Source organism: Culicoides brevitarsis, chromosome 3 (genome assembly GCF_036172545.1).
Source record: "Culicoides brevitarsis isolate CSIRO-B50_1 chromosome 3, AGI_CSIRO_Cbre_v1, whole genome shotgun sequence".
Classification (NCBI taxonomy): domain Eukaryota; kingdom Metazoa; phylum Arthropoda; class Insecta; order Diptera; family Ceratopogonidae; genus Culicoides; species Culicoides brevitarsis.
The window spans coordinates 11,293,379-11,318,483 of record NC_087087.1 but is presented as its reverse complement, the minus strand read 5'-3'; the positions used below and the strand labels follow the sequence as shown (position 1 = coordinate 11,318,483).

Sequence of the window (25,105 nt, the reverse complement as noted above, 5' to 3'; positions counted from 1 at the left end):
AGGTTTGATCTCACGAGGAGTAAATTGACTCTCTTTATGGAGCAACCAATCCAGCCTTTTAAAGAGATCAAAGAACCTTTTAAGGGTTCAACATAACCTCTTATAGGTTTAAACTAACCTTTTAAGAGAGTCAAATAAATTCCTTGAGGAGTTAATCTAATCCTTTAAGGGAATAGAAAATCCACTAAAAGGTTATAATAACTCCCGAAGGGTAAATTTGGTTTTTAAAAATGATAATCTGACCCGTTTTTTGCCCATAGAAAAGCTCAAAAAGTTTCAAGACACAAAATTTTCACAATTCCATACATACCTTGCTTAGAATTTTCTCGAAATACTTCACCTTGCTACCATCCATTGTTCAATTGATTCACTTGAATGAGCGCAATCAAGGGCGCCTGTCTACACCTTCTAGAATCTAGATGAAGAAAGAAACGTACAAGAAGAAAGGAGAAAAGAATAGACAAACAAATACCTGCTCAAGTAACTTAACAATTGATACGTTTTTGTCTCCCGACCGACAATGAATGAAACGAAGAAAAGAGCTACGTTGAGTTCAATATTTGCTCAAAACCATCATCATGTAAAAAGTATATTGGCAGCCAAATACAACAACGACGATGATGATGGCTTACTTCTGTTCGGCGTATTCGAAACACACAGGAAAAGTTACACAATAAAACGATGAACAAAAGACGTCCTTTTTGTGTAAATCTAAAATAAATTCGTAGTTTTTGTGTTCGAATCACAAGTGAATTCACAAAATATCAACAGAACAGGAAACTTTTTCCTTTCATACTGGCTCCATATCGATTTTCAATCGGAGCAAATATTTTCGTATGCCAGCAGTTTTAATGCGGCAGAACAAAACAGAACAGGAAAAAGGTTTAAATTAGGACAATTTTCTATCGAAATTATTATTGGATAAAGGAGCAAAAAGGTCAAGGATACTTACTAATGATCACTGCATCCAACGTAGCGTTAAATTTATTGCGCTTTCATGTCATCGCCATCACCAAGGAAACGATAAATATTAAATGTTGCACTGACAATTTTACGAAACAAAAGCATAAACCCAGCAAATTTATGGAACGTGGCTTTCATTCACTTCGTCATTGTTGTCCCCATCAACATCATAATTTGAGTGGTGGTCGTTCTCAAAGTTGACAGTGTGGCGGGCCGCATCTAACATTGTCTGTCAAACGTGGTCTGACAATGATGGGTTTTGCATAACAACGAAAACAGAAGAGGAGAAATTTATAAGTAATTGATTTAATCACTGTATTTAGCTGGATAAATGCATGATATTAGATGAATTAGAGCAGATGTTTAAAACATGATTTTGTGCTCGTTTGCGATGAAATAACGTTAGATTGTTGATCGAAAAATCATAAAAACAATTTGTTCAATTTGCAATTTTAATTAAAACATTTTGCTTTGAATCGTTTTCCTCCTGTTTGAAACGTTTAGACGATTTTTTAATTAAATTAGGTCACGTGACCAATTTTAAGTGGATTTTTCCTGAATTTTTTCTTTGTAAATTTTTAAAATGATTCCTGAGCACGTGCTGAGTTAAGAAATGAATGTTTTGTAAACAAAAACTGAATAAATGTGCATTAGGTTCAGTAGGGATGTCAAAAACGAGTTTTGCACATTTTCGTACTCCTCAAGTTTTTTTCTTCATAAAATAAGAAAGATAAAAATCGTATGGATGTTTCTAGATTTTTTAGGCAAAATTTTTCACGAATTTGAAAAAAAAATTTGAATTCATGAAAAATCTTCATACCTAAAATTTTTGACATGAAATGCTTCCAAGCCAATTTCCAATTCAAAAAGTTATTTTCTTGTTTATCCTCCTTCCATGGATCGGCACGTGTTCAGGTCACTCGAAGGCAAATGTATTTTTAGCTGAACGGACACGGATAATTTGCATAAAAAAACAACTTCAATACAAGACTTCAACACGCGGAACGAGACAAAATCTGCATAATTGTTATCAAGTACTTTAAACAGGAAACGTCTGCTGTTGGGTTAATTTAATTTTCCACCAAATAAACACCGAGAACCATACATTTTTTTTTCTGGAGGAATAAACTCATTTTTTTACGCATCATTGCCTTTGAATGAGTTTCATCATGAAAAAAAAAATACATAAAAAAATGTATCCCAAAATAAAAATAAAAATTTAGACTCACTTTGCATGCATGAAAAACCCACAATGGCATCACGTAATAGACCAAACGAAGTAAAAACCATAAACTTCTGTGAAATGAGTTTGTTCGAGCTTGTTTGTTCTTCTTGACTCTTGAGTAAATCCTACCACTAAATTAAAGGAGCATGCACCCGAAAAACTTTTCGGTAACTAGTTAAAAACTCGATTGCAATCCAATTTCTCTTTCTCTCCCTAAACTTTGGATGGAAGGCATGTGTATGGTTAACCGCAGACAAGAGAGTTACTTACTACGACGAGACAGCTTTAATGAACAACAACAGTACATTGTTTTCGCAAGAAAAGGAATGAAGGAAAAAGTTGGTGTCAACTTGACATTGACTCGGGGAATTGCAATCAAGGCACCATTATTTTAACGTCATCTCCGATCTAATCGAGTTTTTCCGTTGTGTTTCGTCAGATTTCTTGTTGAAGAAATCAACAAGAGATTATTACAGTTTCTCTAATGAGTTTTCTCTTGTTTTTCTGTTGAATTTGACGTTTTACTCTGAAGCAGAGAAAACAAACAAGTGACGATGAGCGATTAGTTTAGACGCATTTTGATTTATCTCGAAGGAATTTTTGGATTCTTTTCAGTTTTAGTTTTATAAATACAAGTTTTTATGATCTGTTAAAAATGAGGAGTACAAAAATATGAAAAATTAGTTTTTGACATCTCTAATGAATGACATCCCAATACACTTTTTATACTTTGATATTTTTAAAAATTTTATTTTATTTAAAATTTCAAATAATTTTTCATTAAAGTTTAGATTTTTTATCAAATTTTATTCAAAAATTCTTTCAGTTTAATTAAATTTTAATGACATTTCGATCAAAATAATAAATTTTAATTTTTGCGCCATTTTTATGATCATGACATTTATCATTTTTATTCGTCTCATTTTATTTATTTGCATAAGAAAAAATTTAGAAATATTTTTTTATAAAAGTTCAGATTTTTCTATTTTTTTTATCACATTACATTACGATTTACTGAATTCTCACAACATTTTTATTTAAATAACAAATTTAATTTACGCGCCATTTTCAAGCTTTATCATTTCCATTCGTCTCATTTTATTTGTTTGCCTAAAAAAGGCCTAGAACTATATTTTTTTTTATAAAAGTTCGGATTTTATGAAATTTTGTTCAATGTTTCTTTCAAATTTACTCGGATATCATAAAATTTTTACTTAAATAACAATATTTGATTTTCGCGCCACTTTTATGATCATGACATTTATCATTTTCATTCGTCTCATTTTATATATTTTTTTACAAATGACTTAAAACTGAGAAAAATGCAATTTTTTAATAAATCTAACCAAATGCATTAAAATTTTGTAAAATATGGAGCCTTTTGTAGTTCCCAAACTACTAACAAATCCGTTCAAAAGTTTGTTTCCGAAGCAAAATTGACAGGCTCCATTGTAGGCGTCCACCCACACAAGATAAAGTTAATTTTATCCACAAAACGACTGTTTCTGACTCTTTTCTTGCACCATACGCTACAAGGACTTACTTCCTGTTGTACATTGCAGCATGTCACAAACTTCTATTTAAGCCACAGTAACAAGAGTTACGTAAGCAATGTTTGGTATAACAACAACGAAAAATGATGTTAACGAATGTGTATGTGACACAAAGGCACACAAACATCAACAAACCGGACTTCAACAAGTCATGTTGTGACATCTATAGAGTTGGTTAGTTGAGTTTTGTTGGTTATGTCGGATAATTACGTACATGAAATCTATTTGTTTGAATGAAATAAAAAAGCAGATTGAGTTCAGGTCAAAGTTATAAAGTTTTTGTGGAAAATATTGCGTTGGGCATCCATACAATTAAGAGATAAAGTCCAAAAAACCGTAAACAAAAACACACAATCTTTACTTTTTTTTTTGTTATTTTCTGATAAGAATATAAATTATGGTAGATTAAGGAACTAATGTTGGTTTTTCTTTTCTCTTTTTTCCGTATTTCTATTTTTGCAGGTGGACAATCTGATTTTACGATAGAGTTACATGTTCAAAAGTATGTAGAAAAAGGATCATCCGTCACACTATTTTGTGAGCACACAGTGGCGGACGAGGATTTATACAAGGTAAGGAAATTGTTTTTTTTGTGTGCCTCCTCGTTTTCAGTGAAAAGAGTGTATGGCAGTGTGTTATCCAGTATGTTGGAGAATTTTATCCTCTTTTTTATGCGCCGGATTGTTAGTATAACGTCACGTCAGTTGAAGCAATTTGAGGCAATAAAAATGAAAGAATTAAGTAAAAATAAAATTAAATGCGATGAACATTTTTATTCGTACTTCACATGCCGCATCAAACGAAAGATAAAGAGAGACGTAAAATGTTAGGGAGGATTAAGATTCCTAACGAGCTTTTTTTCTGTTTACAATTTTGGGGTAGAAATTTTAAGTGTTTTTTATTTATTAAGAGTTTTTGAATTTTTACAACTTTCCCTATAACAAAATAATTTTTTTTGTTAAAAAATTGCCCAGTTAACATTTTGATAAAATTTTGAGAATATTTTATGGAATTTCGAAACATAACCTTAAAAATTTTTAACCAAACCAAATTTTGTTAAAACGAAATTTTTGGTTTTATGAATTAGGAAAATTAAAAATCTGATTTTTTTGCAATTTATTGAAAAGAAACTTTTTATTCAGTTAAACTTAAATTTGCACTGGGATTGTTGATCTAAATTGAGGCTATTTAAATTTAATTACTTTTGATTATGGTAAATATATTGAAAATTCTTAAGTAGCTTCTATTAATTTCAATTTAAATTAATAAAGCTCCTTTTTTATTGTCAATTTCTTCAAAGACCATATGATGCTGAAATAACAATAAAAATTGTTGAAAAGGAATTTAATTAAGAAATAAAAAAAAACTAAAAATTGCATTGGGATTTTTAGAGATGTCAAAAACGAATTTGGCACATTTTAATACTCCTCAAAAAATTTTAAACTAAAAATCCTATTTTTAAATCAAAAAATAGTAAAAAGCATTAAAAATTTCTGAAAATTTTTTTTTAAATCTTTTCCCATGCCCCATTTCAAAAAATTCTGGGGAAAAAAAAGTTAAAAATTTCATCAAAATTTGCCATTTTTGATCTTTTTCCGTATTTTTTCAAGAAATTCTCAAAAAATTTTTTAAATATTTTCAATTTTCAATATTTTTACATAAATATTTTTTACATATACATAAATTTTCTTCTCTAAAAATATTTAAGAAAAAATTGTTTTTCAAAATTTTTTGACAGTTATTTTTATGAGATTTTTTTTTGTTCAAATTTTTAACTTGAAAAACTTTGAGATCAATTTTAAACTATCAAATCTCAAAGTCTCATTTTATTCAAGGGCTTCTCAGGGAGAAATTCTCAAAAAAATTAAAAATTTTCAATTTTTTGTATTGAAAAATAAATTTTAGTGAACTTCGAGCTGAAAAATATTTTCAAAAAAAAATTTTTCAAATTTTTAAAAATTTTAAGGTTTTTTTTGTTCAAATTTTTAACTTGAAAAACTTTGAGATCAATTTTAAACTATCAAATCTCAAAGTAATAATAAAACAGCTAAACTATTCATTAAGGACCAAAATTTTTTTTTTAAATTTTGTATCAAAAAGTATTTCAAAACTTTTTTTTATTTTGAAAAAAATCTTTAGGGACAAAATATCGAAAAAAAATAAAAATTCTTTAAGAAAAATTAACTGAAAGAAGAATGATTTTTTTAAAACCTTTGACAGTAGTTTAAATTTTTTTATACATTTAATTAATAAATTAACAAAATTCTACAAAATATTTTTAATAAATGTCAAAACTTTAAAAAAAAAATGTTAGAATAGATAAATCCTCTTAAAAACAGCTTAAAATGACAAAAAACGAGAAAATCTGTTAAAAACAATATTTTTCAATGGAAAAATTTCTATTTTTATGAGTAATTCTAACGAAAAACTTCTCTCTACGTTATTAGAAAATCACATTGCGTAACACGTTCCTTCCTAACATAATCGTATTAAACAAATAAAATGAAATTTCAACACACACCTAAATACAAAAGAAATAGAAAATTTAATTAAATATCACATGCATGCGTTACACGGCTTTTGCTTAATTCTTCTATTCTTCGCATTCTCCCGGTGTGTCGAAAGAAATTTTTTCCTAGCCTAAAGAACCCTCTAACAATGTGTTTCACAGCTTTTATTATTAAAACGTTCCTTCGAAATGAGTGAATGACAATCCTTTGTAGTAATAGTAGAAGCTGCCTACACATTTTTTTTTTATTTGATTACAAATTTAGAAAGTGTGTGGGTCGTTGCGAGAAAGAAAAACAGTTCTCGTGAACAAAAGGAAACATTTTTTTAAATTTAATTGTTAATCTCTTGTTGAAGAGGGGAGACTGCAAGGTCACACACTTTACGGTGACAAGTCCTTTCTTTTTCAATTTTTAACGCTCTTGAAGAAAAAAATCCGAATGATTTATGTTGAAATATAATTTCTTCGCCGTTTCTATCGCTTTCTTCGTGTTTTCCTGTAAAAATTCCTTCGCAAGAAAGAAGAAGACGACGAAGTAAAATATGGTGTAATATTCCGCCGTTAAAGAAGCCATAAACACAATGGCATCCACACACACAAAACAACAAGTAATTGTGATGTAAGCAGGAATAGCAGCGTATAATAAGCGAAATCCCTGAAGTGTTATTACTCGTCACGGTTCTGTCTAGGAAATGTTTCTTCTTCTTCTTTTTTATCGCTGCTCCTGTTCGGCTCAGTGTTTCGCGTATCACGGCAGAACAGCTAAAGCTGCAAAAGCACAATAGCAGATAATTTCTTCTCCTTTTATCTTAATATATACGACTCGGGTGTGCAAAAGATTGGCATGAAGCAAAAAAAAAAATGAAAATTAAATACATTTTTTGAATTCATAATTTGGATTGTTGAAAAGTTCAAGAAGAATACTTTTTATGATGTTTGTTTTGCTGTTTATCAATATAATCGGTCATGCGATACAACAGGGGATTAGACTTTAGAATTTGTTTTTTTTAAAGTCAAAAGCGAAGCAGATTGTTTGGGGAATAAGTATTAGAGGAATTTTAATTTTATTATCAGGTTGTAGCGAGAATTTGTAATAGAAACATAATAAAGAAAAAATAACTTAATGGACGTTGTTTTTGTTAAAGGAAATGATTTTTCGAAATGTTCATAAAAAAACAAAATTTGAATATTTTGATTTTTATAGCTCATTATAGGGCTTTAATAATTAAAAAAAATATTTTTTCATATGAAAATAGAGAAATTGTATTATCATCATCATATTTTTATCTTTTCAAAAAAAAATTTAAGAAAATTTTTTTTATTTAAAGCATTATTTTAATGTAAAAATATTTTACTTTTTTGAACCAAATAATTTTAATTTAAATTAATAGAACGAAAGTCATTAACTTTTTAAGGTTTTTTAATTGCTTGGTTTGGATTCAGAAATCATTTTCAATTTTTTTAGGCAAACTTTGACAAAAAATTTTCCTGAAATGCCAAGTCTTCCATTTTGCCCTTTAAATTATAAAAAAATATATTTAAAATAAAATAAAATTTAAAAAAATAAATATAAGATCAAATTAAATAAAAAAAATTAATTATTAAAAACTGATTTAAATAGAAAATTAAAATTAAATAAATAAATAAATATTTTTCTTTAACAGATAATTTATTTTTTTAAAACATATAGTCAACAGGCTTGTATATTCTAGATCAATGATCTATGAATCAAATCACAAAAGATTTGATTTTTGATCTGATTTGCAAATCAACTCAAATTTTTTTCAACCCTTATTTTTTTTTGATTTGATCTGATCTAAAATTAGAAAAATTTAATGAAAATTAGATCAGATCGAATAAAAAAACACAAAAAATTGATCCTAAATTTTTTTTTTAATTTTAGATTTGGGTAAAATTAAAAAAAGTTTTGAAATACTTTTTCATAAAAAACGACAAAATTTTAACAATTTTTTGTGATTAATCAATAATTTAATTAAATTTAAGGTATCTACATTGACATTTGATAATTTAAAATTGATAACAGAGTATTTCAAGTTAAAAAATAAAAATCCACAACAAAAACTGTCAAAAATTTTTGAAAAATTATTTTTTTGAAAAAAAAAATTCATATTAAATTACAATTTTCAATACAAAAATTCTTAAAAATTGATTTTTTTTTAATTTTGGCAAATTTCTTGAAAATATATAAAAGAAAAGACACAAAAAAACTATCAATTTTGATGAAATTTTCAACTTTTTTTTTTATTTTGCCTCATTGGATTTTCGACTTTTGAAATGGGGCGTGGGACAAAAAGTTCAAAAAAAATTTGGAACGGCCTAATTTATTTTTTTATATAAAAAAACATATAGTCAAGTTCGAAAAAATAAATAATACTTACATTCTTTCTTTTTTGGATCCATAGTCTCTCAAAAAATATTTCTTTGTATTATCAAAATTTTTAGTTAACATGTTTCATGAAATTTTCGTTATGATAAAATTTGTAATTCAAATATAAAAACTTGAATTACAAAAGTTTTTCATATTTTTAAATAAAAATTTATGTATATCAAAAATAAATAAAAATATATGAAAAAAAATTAAAAATTCAAATTTAAAAAAAAAATCAAAAATAAATAAAAATTGAAACCTTATTAGCTTGGTTTTGAACTTGAGTAAAAAACTTTTTAATATTTTTTTAAAAAATATTTTTAATAATTTTTATCAAGCTTTTATCCAAGTCTCAAGTTTATTTTAAAAGTTTTCGGTCTAATTTTGTATCAAATTTGGTTTTATGAACAAAATTTTAAAAGTATTTCATCTATATGAAAAATACTTGTCAAAGTCTCTATATTTATATTTTCTCACAAGTCAAACACTCGATACAAAACCTTGAAGATAGAAATTTTCTCTTGATGTAGGTGAATAATCCATGTAACTACTACGTAATTTTCCATCCCAGCAAAAAGCTTCTAAACTAAAATATTTCCTTTCGTCTTACGTTACCTAATTTTATGAAAACAAAACTTGAAGATATTAAATTACAAGAATAAGCACCAATTAATTTCAACTTTTTAATCCGTTTTTTGTTTGAACTTTAATTTTTTCGCATGAAAAGATTCTCCTCAAGCTCGTTGTAGAAAGGAAAAATCTTCCCTCTTTTGATCTGTACGTTAACGAATATCACCATTAAAAAATACATTTTCCGTGAGATATCGCCTTGTCTCTCTCTCTTTTATGTGCGCCATGAATGAACACCTTTGAACGAAGCTCCATCGCTTCGCTGCTATCCATTATTATGTTTTACGACAGCAACTATCTCCATAATTTAATCTTGTATTAGTTTTAAACGGAAGACATCAAGAAAACTTGCGTTTTATTTTCTTTTTCACTGAAACGGGAGAAAAGTAAAGAAAACAACATCAAAAGATGGATAAAACTACTTCAAGTATGCTGCTCGTCTCTTTTTTTAAAAAAAAAGGCAGGCAGCAGCAGTTTGTTATTACACTAATTTTTCTTATACAATTTTTTCTTTCTCTTTTTAGGTTACGTGGTTTAAAAATAGTGGTTATAAATTATTTGAATACATTAAGGGCAGAACCCCACCATTTAGGAATTTTACAATACCAGGAGGAGAAATAGATGTAAGTACAATATTGACGGATATTTTTCAGTTTCACTTGCTTCACATTCATGCATGCGACCTAAACATTCATTATATATGTACCTCTCTGTAGTGTTAGTTTTAATGTTTTGGTCCTTATTCGTTTTTACCGTATTTCGAAGAAAAAATGTGATATTTAAAAGGTTTGAAAAAAATTAGGTCACGTGGTTTGATTTTTTTTTAAAGATCATTCAGCTTAGAAATTTTCTCAAGTCACGTGGTTTAAAATTTTTTAAAATTGATTTTTTTTTAAGATCACGTGGTTTAAAAAATTTCTCTAGTCAAGAAGTTTGAAATTTTTATTCAAGTCACGTGGTTTGAAATTTTTTGAAATTGAATTTTTTTAAGATCACGAGTTTTAAAAAATTTCTCTAGTCACGTGGTTTGATATTTTTTAAAATTGATTTTTTTTAAGATCACGTGGTTTTAAAATTTTTTAAGTCACGTGGTTTGAAATTTTTTGAAAATGAATTTTTTTAAGATCATTGAACTTAGAAAATTTCTCAAGTCACGTGGTTTGAAATTTTTTAAAATTGATTTTTTTTAAGATCACGTGGTTTAAAAAATTTCTCTCGTCAAGTGGTTTGAAAATTTTATTCAAGTCACGTGGTTTGAAATTTTTTGAAATTGAATTTTTTTTAAGATCATTGAGATTAGAAAATTTGTCAAGTCACGTGGTTTGAATTTTTTTAAAATTGATTTTTTTAAGATCACGTGGTTTGAAAATTTTATTCAAGTCACGTGGTTTGAAATTTTTTGAAATTGAATTTTTTTAAGATCATGAGCTTTGAAAATTTCTCAAGTAACGATCTTTCAATTCAGATGATTTGTGAAATATTTTTCAGGTCACGTGGTTTGAAAATAACTCAAATCACGAAGCTTTAAAACTACTCAGGTCACGTGGTTAAAACGAAAATTAATGAAACTAAAATGCGGTACAATCGTTAGTTTTTCTCCGAACGAAAACTTTTATACTTTTTGTTTTTTTGGCATGATTCCAATTTTCTGTTGAACTTGAAAGGAAAGTAAATTAAAATAAGGGAGGAGAAAAAAAGTTTGTTGTAATTTATATTGACTACATACTACCTGTTTGTTCGTATGAATGGGACGGTCGTCTCTCCCGGTGTTCCACTATACTAAAATACAGATCGAAGTCACAGATAAAAATATATGAGTCCCAGTGGTGTTCGATTCGATACGTGCGAAATTACTACCAGGCGACTCCATTCATTCATTGAAGGAGGTCAAGCGTGAAAATTTCACTTGTGGGGTGATTCAATTTCACCCGTAAATGATCCGGAGAGCGTTAGTTAAAAGCCTGAAATGAAGTGAAACGAGTAACCAGAAGGAAAAATGACTGTTTTCAAGTAGGTATATTTATTACGGGGAGACCAATATATTTTGTGCTTCATAAACAAACATTAGAAAGATTGGGTCCATAAATATCTCTCGTGCCTTTCGTCGTCGTTGCCTGTGTTTAGTTAAGGGCGAGTGTTGTTGTGTTACTCCTTGTTGAAGAATAGATTGTGATCATATTTCACTTTTTCTTAATAATATGATATTGCTTGTTGAACGTGTTTCGAATTTAAAGTAGGGTTTTAAATTGATCTCACAGGCATACTTCACTTTGGATGTCTTACCTCTCTTTCTTTCGTTTCGTCTCAGGGATCTCTTTTCTTTTTGCACTCTAACAATCAAAAAGGAGTTAGTTTTGAGTTTTTTTTTTTTTTTTTTTTTTTTTTTTTTTTTTTCATTTTATAGAATGAGGTATTTTGATCTTGAAATTTATGAAAATTTTTAGAACTTTTCATTGAATTTTTTTTTGTATCATTATGAATAATTCTTATAAAAAAAATTTGATTCACATTTTTTTTAGTTTTTTTGAATTAAAAAAATTTTAGGCTTTTCTTAAACTTTGAAAAAAAAAAATTTTTTTTCGCTTCATTTAACGTTTAAACTTTAAAAAGTCACAAAAATTTCATTCAAAAGATTTTAAAGTTAAAAAAATTTAGTTTAAAAAATTAAAAAAAAATTTAAATTCATACAAAAAAAATCCTTCAAAGAGGTAACGAAAAGCTCCTACCAAATTCTACCAAATGCAGAGAACATTTTTTGGACTAATAGATGAACAACGGAAGAAATCGAGAAAAATGTTGAAGTTATTCGATTAAAGTTTCTCACCTTGGAGAAATCTTTATCTAATTAGAAGTAACTGCGAAAAAATTATTTATTTTGAAAATTTCCTGAATTCATAAAAAAGCAGAAGAAATTTAATAAAATTATTGAAATCTGTTTTCTGACATCCAGATTTATCAAAGCCTCCAAACAAAAAAAAAAATAATCAGGCGAAAGATGTTAAAAAAATGACTTTTTGACCTTTGAAATTTTCAATTTGAGTCCATGGAATAATTTCAAAGGTCAAGAAATCTTTTTTTGAAAACCTTTCGCCTGATTTGTTCATCTAGTTAAGAGTTTTGATAAATTTCGATGCTACAGAACATTTTTCAATAGACTTTTGAATTTTTTTGAACTTGAATTTAAACTTAAACTGAACTTGAACTGAACTTGAACTGAACTTGACCTTGAACTTGACCTTGAAATTGAATCTTTCGTCTATGAATGTATTGAACTTTTGAAGGTTTGATATCTTGTTTAGTAGAAATTTTTTGATTTTCTTCTTCTATATAGTTTCATGAATTCTTTTCAAATTTATGAAACTATTTTCTCAGTTTTTATGATCCTGTTTCAATATTAAAAAAAAACTTGATAACCTGTAGAAAAATTTTAGAAAATTTTTACTAAACAAGATATCGAATCTTCAAAAGTTCAATAAATTCAAAGACTAAAGACTAAAAAAATTTCTTTTCAAGGTCAAATTCAAGGTCAAGTTCAGTTCAAGCTCAGTTTAAGTTCAAAAAAATTCAAAAGTCAAAGTAAAACTCCCACTTTTTCATTCCATTAGGCTACTGCATCGACGACGACAACGTCTCCCCAGTTTATTACTTACTTTACCATGGATAAATGAAAATAAATTTTATAAAATGAAATACATCATCATCATCTTTTTCATGTGGTATACCTCGCAAAGCTGTATCATGATAATCAAGCATGTTGTTGTATGTTTGTGAGTTTGTGGTTTGTTGGTGTTAAAACACCCAACCAATTCTATTAAGGAGAAAAGGGGAAAACGACATCAGAGTGCTTGGGACCAACATCAGTAGGACAACCATTTATCATTTTGTTTATAATTGAGCATTGAGACACTGGAGAGACAGAGACAATAGCGATCATGATGATGCAAAAATCAATTACGAAGCCATTCACCTTGTGCTTCTGCTTCTACTTCATGAATGATTGGAAGAACTGGAAACTAATGAAATTATAAAATTAAATATTCAAATAAGACCCGAGAAAATTTCAAGTTAAAATAATAATCATAATTCTTTGGCAAAGTAATTAGTTATGCAAATGTAGGCAGACTCCTCAGACAAGCCGGGTACCTTTTTCGTCTTCTAACCGAAAAAACATCTCGAAGTAATAGTCCTAACCACACACTAATGTTTAATGTGGGTTTTGTGTGTAATTTACTTATTTTTTATCATCAGCACGTTCTTTGTCTCGAAAATTCCAACACCAGACTTTGTAAAAGAAGAATTATTATTATTTGTTTGTTTCTTGGTATTTTTATTTGAATACAAAATACAAAACAGCGAAGACGAGCGACATGAGAAAGATAAAAAGTGAAAGTTGGTGACCTTTTGTAAAAAAAAAGAAAATTTTCATGAATGGAATTATGCCAGAAGTTTCAGATTAAAATTGATGTTCACATGTGTCTGCATGAGGTAAAGGATCTCATTAAACGGGTTTGTTCGTGATTTACTTACATATTTCGTCATTTGCGCGACTACGACATGATAAAGATGTGCTTTTTGTTTGTATTCTAAAGGGGTTGAATCCGCTAAAACCACTAATCCGGTTATTGTTAACATGTGATAAGTTGATTTTGATGATGTTTTTAATCCTTTTGAAAGTTGATGCGATGCCGTTAAAAGTCGATTAAATATTTATGAGGGGATTTTAGGTTATTATGAGGCGAAAAATTTCTTTGGCGTGGGGTTTTCTTTTAAAATTTCAGGTACTTTATGGCATAAGTGGGCGGCATTGTTGAACAATTTTTGATTTTAAGAAGCTTAAGAAGAAAAAAAATTGAGTTTGAATTGAAATTTGCATACAGCGCCATCTATGGTAGGGTATGAATATGAATAGCTTGCACAGCGCTCTCTTGAGGAGTTCTTTTGTACTTCATACTGTAAAATTGTGAATTTTGCCGGAAATGGATCTAAGCTTTTATCTTGGGCTTTTAACTGGGACTCTCAAAATTAACTCAGCTCAGATTCAGCTTTTTAAAAAGCCCTCAAAGAGTTTCTAAGAATTTCAAGTACGATTGGAGTCAGAAAAGGTTTTTCATGATTTTGAGTCTCGAATTGAGTATTTCTCTTTTTTTATTTTTCGTTTCATGTTTCTTGTGATCACTCTAACCAAATAAAACACTCCAACTGGGCCTGAGGGAGAACTGTGATATATTCAATGGCAACGGATTAAATGGCGCACGACCAACATAATTGAAATGTGAAAGAAAAGATGAGGTTTTTTAAGCTTAATGCTTTTTCCTCCAACTACAATGATGTAATCTTAACTTGATGAAATAAATAAATTGACGACTTTACGTTTGACTAACAAATGGAACATACTGACTCCCTGACGCCATCTATTGGTCGGTATTTGTTTTAAATCTCCTTAACGACAGGAAATTGAACAACTTGTTGCTGCCCTGTATAGCATCAATTTATTTATGTCAGTTTTTTTTAAATCTTGAATCTGAAAAAAATAAAATTTAATTAAAATTTTCATTTTAAATGATCTACTGACCTTTTATAAAGCGCCATCTATCGTTTAAATGAAAAATTTCAATTCCATAAATTACCTAAATATTCTTCCATGATTCAATTTAATTTTGAACCTAAAAATTTGAAGCTTTAAAAATTTACTTTAAAAGAATCACAAAATCACAATTTAAATGAAAAACTAGAAAACCACAATTAAATTCGCGCAAGTGGTTTCTATTTCTTTTAATTAAAAAAAAAACAGTTCAAATCCGCTTTCAAACATCAACATTTCTATAAAACTTTTTTTTTTATCTCGTTTATTTGCTCTATTCCTACTTTTCTCTGCGGTGTATTTTTTTAAACGGACTGTTGTTGTTTTTTTTTGTCTTTAGCGCAACATTAATCTCACGTTAATCTTTTGCAATGTAGTTCTTACAAACACACTTTACCTTCTTCTCCATCTCCGTCAAACGTTTATTTTAGCTCTTTTGAACATTTTTTTCTCCTGTTTGTTTTTAATTAATTTTAATGGGCTCACATGCGAGATACTTGAAAAGCAAAAAAAAAACAAAGAAAAATAGTTGACATGACACGAAAGAACAATGTTTTCAACTTCTTACATGACGAGAGAAATTTTCAATTTAATTTGTTTGCCTATTAAATGATTATTATTGTTTTGCAACAAAAACAAATAATTGTCACTGCAATTTCTCTCTTTTGCTTGTAAATTCTAGGAAAAGATTTTTGCATAACAAAAAAAAAACAAAAGGAAAATTATGTAATTTTGTATTACGAAATGCAAAAGTCTCATTGTTATTTTCTATTTGTTTGTTTTTCCGAGTATTTTGAGACGTGGTACAGAGTAAAATTTATGATGCAACTATTTTTCAATTGTTTGCAAGTTCTTTGTTTCATCAACATCGTCAACTGTGTCAGAGAATAAGGGAATGAAGAGAAATTTACATGAATAAATACTTGAGAAAATTAAAAAGAATGGAAGCACTTTAAATATTTCTCGCCTACTCGTTAGAACGAGACACAATAAAATTATGGTGAGACACGTTATTTGTAAGCGAGTTGAGGATGATGCAACAAGCAATAATGTCTCTTAATTATTTATTTCCAGAAGAGACCGAATCGCGAGACATTTTAACTTTTTGCATCATCCTTTAAATAGCTGCAATTTCATACTTCAAACCACTTACCCCTAAATTAAACATTTTTGTTACTTTTCCATGCACTCAACTCGTAATGAGTCTAATTCATTAAGGGTTTGAAGATTGTCTCCTCGTAACTGACTGAAATTTTATTACTCTTGGTGTCTCATCAAGTAACTTTTAAACAACCTACTAATTAGAGTCTTCATTAAAAAGAAAAAAAACCTTTAAAAGACTTCTTAATACATAATGTTAGCTGTAAAAAACAACACTGAAAATTTTTATTTCTTCGACATAAGCTTCTCGCCCGCCTAAAACTGTCTTAACCGTATTATTCAGCAACATTATTAAACTGCACTAAAAGTTTTTTAAACGTTATTATTTTATACGTTCATAAAAAAAGTTTAAACTTTTACACACTGTTCTTTTTTTTCATTTTCAAAAAATGTCAAAAAATTTGTTCAACTCTCATGCCAATTACCGACAGATTCTACGAACATGACTTTTTTGCCCGTTAAAGTTTTTCTTGTTGCATTCGAGATGGAAAAAAACATACAAAAAGTGTCTCGTACATTTTTTTTTTGGTTGACAAGAGTACGTGAAAAAATAATAATAATGAAAAACAAACTAACTTTTTGTTTCAAATAAAAGAGTTTTGCACTTGAATAAATACAAAGAAAGAAATGAAAAGAGAGATTAGGAGCAGAAGAATGACTTCAGCATCTAAATTAGCAACTAGTTTAAAATAAAAAGAAAGCTTCTTGGTTTTACGTTTTTTTTAGTGCTAAACTAATATTCTGGTTGGTATGGTATGAACATTGTTGCGCATTGATATAACAGGGGTGTGGGTTAGAATTTAATGAAAAAAGGGCACAAATTTGGATTAGTTTAAAAATGATATTTTTTAATTTATGGCGCCATCCATTTACGGCGTCGGATAAAAAGGGACATTTTTTTTGCAAACAATTTTCCTTAAATAAGAAATTTGAAAAATCAATTTATTTAGAAACTTAATTTTCGAAACATATTTTAAATCATTTTTGTTCATTCATATTTTGAAGCAGTAGATTTGCTATCTGATTTGCTACTTTAAGCAAAAGTTAAAATTTTATATTTAGCACTTTTTTCTGATAATACGTTGGATTTAAGGAACTAATCAATTTTTCATCAAAAACATTCATATGTCGCTTTATTTTTTAAACCATTTTTTGTTAACTTCATCTTCGATAATCACGTTTGTATGTTAAGACCGTAATAATGGAAGCCGTACATAAGGATTTTTGACAGCTCAAGCACGGAAAAACCAACAATTATTGGGTTTTCGAATGTCACTCTTTTCCGTTTGAGCTCGACGGCGACGAGGCTTTCGTTGAAAACTTTGGTACGTACCGTATATCCTGACGAGATTAATGCATCGGCTCCTTTTCTACATCCAACAGTTTCCCATTTTTCAGGCAGGTAGATCATTCTGTACTTGAACACATTTTGGATTTAAATATATGGAGCTAGCCAATCTTTTTGTACGAATTTGAGAGCGCGATGCAATCGGATAACTTTGAGCCCATTTCGTAATGCCTGCTTGAGATTTCGATAATGTATGACATAATTTTATTAAGACAGCTTTTTTGAGCATTCCAACACTCAGAGACTATTGTTACTATTGAGAATTATTGGGGTTTGGTGTTCCAGTTTGTAATTCCTATAGGTATAATGCCAATGTGTAAATTTCTGCCATTCGTTGTTCATCTCTTTGTAAAGCCTAATGACTGATATTTATAAGACAGCTGGAAACTTTCTGCAAGTTGATTCATTTGCCCGAGTTTTTGTGTTTCCCTCGGAACGACTTCTGATTCTGTGATCAATATGTTTATTAAATTGGTCAAGCAGCAGGAAATACAGCCAAAATAGCTGATGCTATAGATTTCTCTTTATGTCAGGCTTTGGAATTTCTCCATTTTTTGAAAAAAAAAACGAAGTAACGTGACACTGCATAAACTACATCCACACGTTTTGACTCCTTAAGATCACATTTCTTGTCATAATTATCCAACTTTTTTCAATATTTTTTTTATCGTTTAAAACACATCAAAAAATTTTTTAAAAAATATGAAAAAACTAAAATACGAAAAATAGGAAATTAATTAAAAATTTAAAAAATCTCAAATTAATCTTGAGATATAAAAAGATACCAAAAATCAGTTTTGTAAAAAATACTTCCAAATATTAAAAAAATCTGTAAAGCCCAATCAACGAAAAACTCATGTCACGTCACTGCATCAAATTATTATGATACGAATCAACATAAGAGAAAAAAATAAAGAAATACAGCGAAACACATCTCTGCCTTTGACAGTCATTTTATTATTGCAGGTGTCTTTAATACGTGTGTATTTTCATGTAAAAGCATAAATTTATGGAAAAAAAAGTTTCTAGTATTTTCATTAAAATGAAAGAAAGTTTTTCGTTTGGCAAAAAACACTCTTTTTTTCTGCAATTCTGAAAGATGGCAAATTGTGTTAGTTTGTTTATATGAAAAGTAAAAAAAAAAGTGTAAGAAAGTTCTACTTTTGGGAAGTTTTGATTTGAATGAAGCTCATTAAGGTGTTGTGACCCCTTTTGTCAACGTAATCTAATTTTAAGGGTTTTCAGGTGTTAAGTAAGTTGACATAAAAAGGAAATTTATAAAGGAAAACATTTAATGAAGTGTGAGGTATTTTTTTTATAAAATTCAGTAAACCAACATTTTAAATTAAATTTTATTTTTCAAAATTATCAAATCGAGATTTCAAGTTTAAGTTAAAAGGAATAAATTGAAATCCTTGAAGTTTTTTTTTGGCATTCATTCAAATTTTAATTCTGTTAAGAGACCATTTTACAAGAAAAACTTTCAAGGCAATTTTTCAAGTCTTTTGTTACCTTTTTTGCAACTTGAGAAAAAAAGAACAAGAATGAAAATTAACAATGCACCATTTAATCGCGATCCACTCACAATGCACCATGCTAGTAATTAAATTTAAATTTTTCTTGTATTTTTTTTTCTCAGAAATACATTTCTGGTACATGTTAGCAAGAAAAATAAGAAAAGGAATCCCCTAAAGCCATTTTAATTGAAATATTTTATTTCTCAGCATTTTTTCAATTCCCTATTATTTATTTCTTCTTCATGCACCGGTTTCCCGTTAATTAGTTTTCGTCTTTTTCTCTCATCTGCATGGAAGATTTTTTTTTCGTTCATCTCGAAAAAAATAAATTAAATCCAACAAAAATTCTCTCTCGGTTATTAGTTATTAAAAGCACGTACTCTTTAATAAAACTTAATAATAATACGAAATCGGGGTGAAATGATTTCCCACCCACATCGAGTTAAGTTTTTGTGCAATGAATTATGATTCAGTTTTTGCATGACTTGTTTCATTACTTTCATTAATAATTTTTTTTCATCACATTTTTCGCTATTCGCAGTTTTTTTTGCGAAAAAATAAATTAAATTTTATATCTTGTTCTAATTATTCCTTTTCCGTCATTTTTTTTTCTTTGCAGTGGAGCCAAAGTAACGATAAGCACCTAACACTAAGAAATTTACATTTTGAGGCAGCTGGCACTTATTATTGCGAAGTGACAACTGATACGCCGATTTTCTCAAAGGAGTCTGCAGATGCGCCCATGCATGTCATACGTAAGTGTTTAAATTCAGATTTTATTTTTTTTTTTTTGTTATCAAAATGAAATTAACGTTTCTTACCTGTTTTTTGCTGTCACGTGATGATCCCTTTTATTGTAATTACGAAAATTTTCGGTTGTCACTTGAATAAATTGCCTGATTTTTCACACTAATGCTTGCGGGAGTTGGATTTATGTGTTTGCTAAAATTACTTTCATAACTTAATATTTTCGGGGGCTTTGCCTTTAACGTTTTATTTGAAAGGGTTGGATGGAAAATTTTTTGTAGGATTTTTATTTATTTTTTTTTTAACGAAAATTTTATTTTTTTATAAATTATTATTTTGATATCTTAGTTTAGTTTTTGAATTATTTTTTAATTTTTAGAGATTTTAAATATTTTTTTTTAAATTATTTCAAGGTTTTTATTAATTATTATTTTTAATTTTTATATTATTATAAAAATATATTTTTTTTCACAAAAGGAAATTTAATTTTTTTTTTACAATTTTAATTATTTTTACTTCAGTATTTATTCCTTTTCACAAAATATTTATTAATTATTTTTTTTTAGTTAAAAAAAATATTTTTTCTTTAAATTTTTCTATTTTTTTTAGATTTAATTCTGAAATTATTTTTAAAATATTTTTATAATTTTAAATTTATTTAAACAAAAATAAATAATTTAATTAATTTAATTTAATTAAATTTAAAAAAAATAATTAAAAAAATATTAATTAAAATTATAAAATTATTTTAAAAATAATTTCAGAATTAAATCTAAATAAAATTTATTAGAATTAAAATTATTTAGAATTAATTATAACTTTTATTATTATTTTTTATTTAATTTTTCAAAAAAGAATTCTAAATAATTTGTTTTTAATTTAAAAAAAAATATTTTTTTTTAATTTTTCAAAATTTTATAAAAATGTTAAAATGAAGTATTTTTTAGTTAAATTTAATATTTATTATCGATTTTTAATATTTAATATTTTATTTAAAAATTTTTTCCTGGATCAGGTAATTTTCCATCAAACCACGACAAATTTCCAAAGAAAAATCCAACTTTCCATCCCCTCGTTACATAAATGCTCAAATTTCATTTCCCAAAAACTACATTTTCACATGTTGGTCCCCTTTTTTAATATTTCCTCCGCTCATTCATTTTTCAAACAAACACCGGTCTACAATTACAACGAAAACAACCCCCGAAAAAAAAACAACTTGATGATAATAATCAAGTCAAAATATTTTACTTTTATGATGGTCATCATTATATTAACGACATTTTTTTCTCTGTTATTTTTTTTTGCTGGCTGGCATGGAAATTTGACGAAAGCAGTGCCTCAAACGGGTCCACCTAGAATAACGTTTAAAAAGCGCCAATTTTTCATCAGTGAAAAATTAGTGGCCAACTGTACGACGACACGAGCGCAACCAGCACCACACATAACTTGGTTAATTAATGGGAAAAAGGTAATTTTTTTCGTTCATTTATAAAAAAAAAATAAAATAAAATAATAACAACATCAAATGTGCGCGCGCGATTGCAATTTGATAAATTTTGGTGAGTTGAAAAAAAAAACTGAAATGAACATGGAAATTGCTTTTGATAGTGGACCATTGTGTGTTGTTATTATTATCGCCGCCATTAATTATTTGTTTGTGTTTTTTTTTTTTGATAACTCACTGTTTTCCGTTTTTTTTAACATCGCGGTAGAAGTAGCTTAATTGCCCATTCGATTTGAATTTTCGCCATGAAACGTGATGTGAAGACACGAATCCTTTCAATTGATTTTTTGTTTTCACTTTGCAGACGACGACGTCACGCAAACAAAACAAAAGAAAATCTTAGATACACTGGCACCCACATCAACTTAAGCCAATTATTGCCCCTCTTCTACTTTTCCGTCTGTTTGCATTATTTATCGATGCTTTCCATTCATGCATAAAACATATCGCAAGAGAGTGAAACCGAATCAATTTCCTCGTTCGGTTCGCTTCTTTGTTTCGTCGAGAGAAGAGATAAAAACCAATCAAGAAAGGTTTCTATTTTACAGTTTTATGGCGTGCGTATGCGGTTCGCTTCAAAGCAAAGCACTTTCATTCAAATTTTTGGACCGATAAAGGATGATTTTGATTGAAAATTTAGGGACTGGCTCGCCTCTAAAGGGAGAACAAAAAGACGTGCTAATGATATGAAGTGAAACATAAACACACGAGACGAACGTGAAATTGAATCATAAAATGATTGATAGCACTTTGCAACTACATATTTTGACTTTCATGCGATTTTTTTTAAAGCAGCTGTTTTTGTAAAATGATGAATACGAAGAATGGAAAAATGGAGACGACTAGTTAATTTTCAAAAAAAAAAATTGCAGTATTAAGATGGAAGGCCATTGCAAGTTTTGAAAATGTTTCAGTCGGAAAAAAAGGTTATAATAGAACTTTCAGTTTTCTTACTCTATATTATTTATAGTTCCATTGTTTTGAAGCAGTCCAAAAGGGTCATCCATATAACATTACTTTCAAAAAATTATTCATGTTGAAATGAAAAACTTAAGATTCACTTAAGATCATCGATAAAAAAATACTTAAGCGATGAAGAAAATGAAGATGAATTTCCTCTAATTGCAGCCTTAAACAATGTGTTCGATGATGACTTTTTTGTAATTGAACTGAATAATGGGACTTGATAAATTTGATAAAGTTACCCAAAAAGTTTAAACATTCAAATTTGATCTCTTTTATGAGGTTATGAGCAAAGAACAGCTTCAAAACGGAAACAATTACGGTACTATGACGTAAGAAACCATTTCAAATTAGAATTTGTATGAAAAAAAATTTAGAATATGTAAAGCCATCTATACCATATAACGTTAAATGCATTATTTTATTTGTTGACCATGGAGTGGTTTCCTTTGATAGGCGAATCAATCTCCTTTTTATTTATAAATTCTGATTTCAATTAGATACCGGACTATGTAAAATATCCTGTCAGCTACAAGAATATCCAGTACAAGTTTCAAAATTCACGAACGAGAATGCTGTCTACATTACAATCAACAAAGACTTTTTATGGTTTGACCTGTAGACATTGAAATAATTTGAGAAGGCTCATCAATGATGAATCACTTATATAAATACTTTTCTGATACATACACCTTAAAGTTTCTGCTTTGAAGATAAATTTTGTAAAGACTATAATGATCTAATAAGCTTGAAAGTATTAAAGCAAAACTAAGTTAAGTTACCCGTTAAAGTAATGTATAAAAAATATTTTTTCAACATAAAAATTTTCGAAGAAATTAACCTTGGAAGTTTCAAATAAGTAAACTTAGCATAATTGAAGTCAAAATTTTAAATTCGATCGTCAAAATAACAAATTAAAAGAAATAAGTAAGGTATTCAAATAAATTGCACTTCCGCTAATTCAATAAAGAAACATTTTCGATCGTTGCATCTGCCTTATTCCCATCAATTCATTTTTGCAATCGAAATACACTACGAGAGGGATTTACGAGATAAAAATATAATCACGTCGGATTTCAACTTCAATTTAAACCCTTTTTAATAGTTTTCTGGTTTCCTTTTTTCCCATTTATTATTATTCCTCTTTTGATGGGAAAAGATATTTCCTCACCAAACGGAAAAATACATCTCGACTTCACCCCGAAGCACTTTCAAAAGTCGCACAATTTCCTTACTTTTCTCGACTTCCACATGAAAAAAGTTACTTTTTTTAATTTATGACATCAACCCAGACAAGCAATAAAACCATTTTTCTTTGCCCATTCTCAATGTTTTCGTCGCATCGTATGGCATCGTTTATCTATTTTCATTGCCATAAAAATGTCATAGATTCGAATCGCTTTCAATCATAACGAACGGAAATGCTAGTTTTTTTCTCATTTTTTTTTCTTTTTCGATTTTGTATTATGAATGAAGTACCTTCTGAAGAACGTCTTTTTATTTTATTTTTTTGTCAGCCGCCCCGTAATTTAGCAAGAAAAAATGGCATGATTCAAAAAATATTGAATGCGAAAGCGATATTGTAAATTTTGCTGCAAATACATTTTCGAAGAAAGAAAGCACACATACTTTATCGCACATATTTTGCTGACACAAGCAAATGTGACATTTATCGCTAAAAAGAAAAAAAGTGAATTTATTGATTTTTACCTCTTTTTTGTGCTTGAACCTGCGAAAAATTCATGAAAAAAATGTTTCAACTAAAATTTTCTAAAAAATAATCAATTTTTTCTTATTTTTTTTCAAATCCAATTTTTATCTTAATTGACATTCACAATTCGAACATATTTATGATGAAAAATACCTAAACTGGTGTGAATAAAAAAAAATGAAAATAAATAATAAAAATTGGCCGAATCAATATTTTTTTTCTGTCAATTTGCAGCGATTCTCCAAAAAAAATGTCTGTTGATGCCGTCGCCGCCGCCGGTATTAACAACACAAAAAAAACACACAAATAGAATAAAAATAACGACAAATATAATAAATGTACACATGAATGTGGGATTCATGTGTGTCAGAGTGATATTTGCACAGTCAATCATTCGTTCGTTTAGCAAATTTGAAGGACGTCCTTTTGATTTTTCTTTTTTGACAGATTAGAGCGTTTTTTTATTTTTTAAAAGATTTTTTTAATTGAATTTAATTTTTTTAAAATTTAAATATTAAAAAAAAAAAATTTAGTGAAAAAAATTATTTAAAAAAAATAAAAATTATTTTTAAATTTTATTTAAATTAAAAAATATTTTTTAATTAATCAAAAATAAAAGAAAATTAAATTAAAATATTTTTTTTTATTTTTAAAAATTATTTTAATTGAAAAAAAAAATTTAAAAATTTTAATTAATTAATTATTAATTAATTTCAAAATAATAATAAAATAAATATTTTTTTTAATAATTAAAAACTCAATTGAATAAATTTTTTATTTTTAAAAAATAAAAATAAAATAAATTAAAATAATTATTTTTTTTTATTTTTTCATTAAATAAAAAAAATATTTTAGTAAAAACAACTTCTTGACAGACCTGACAAAAATACCTTTAAATTCATTTAAAAAAATTCTTTACCAAAAATAAATACCTCTGGTCTCCATTGTTGATCATCAAAACCTGCTGTAATCCACACGACTGACGCACGAATTTATTTACGAAACAAAAAAAGCTTCCAACACAGGCAACAAAAATTAAGCGGAATCGAAAACAAGTTTAGGACATTCATTTTTTATGTGATTTTTGCTTTATTTTTTGCGCTTTTCTTTTTCAATGCAATTTCCCGGACAATTCCCAAATGACTCGCTCAATATGAGATTCAACTGAGCATTATTGACGGATATCGAGTTTGATTGATTGAAATTAGTTCCAATTCGTTCGTTCGTGATCTGGCTCCGTTCAGACATGCGAAAAATTCCGATATTTTGTTCTCATAATTGGAGAAGGATTGGAAAAGAAT

General features: G+C 28.0%; 1 protein-coding gene across 1 annotated transcript in view; it reads left to right on the top strand.

Annotated features, from left to right (window-relative positions):
• LOC134834407 (uncharacterized) overlaps positions 1-25,105 on the top strand; it is an 88,306-nt gene that overhangs the window by 43,440 nt on the left and 19,761 nt on the right. Inside the window, exons 2-5 of the mRNA XM_063849054.1 lie at positions 4,204-4,313; positions 9,794-9,892; positions 19,496-19,631; positions 20,961-21,094. Coding sequence (XP_063705124.1) covers positions 4,204-4,313; positions 9,794-9,892; positions 19,496-19,631; positions 20,961-21,094 — 479 coding nt within the window. The remainder of the gene's footprint in view (positions 1-4,203; positions 4,314-9,793; positions 9,893-19,495; positions 19,632-20,960; positions 21,095-25,105) is intronic.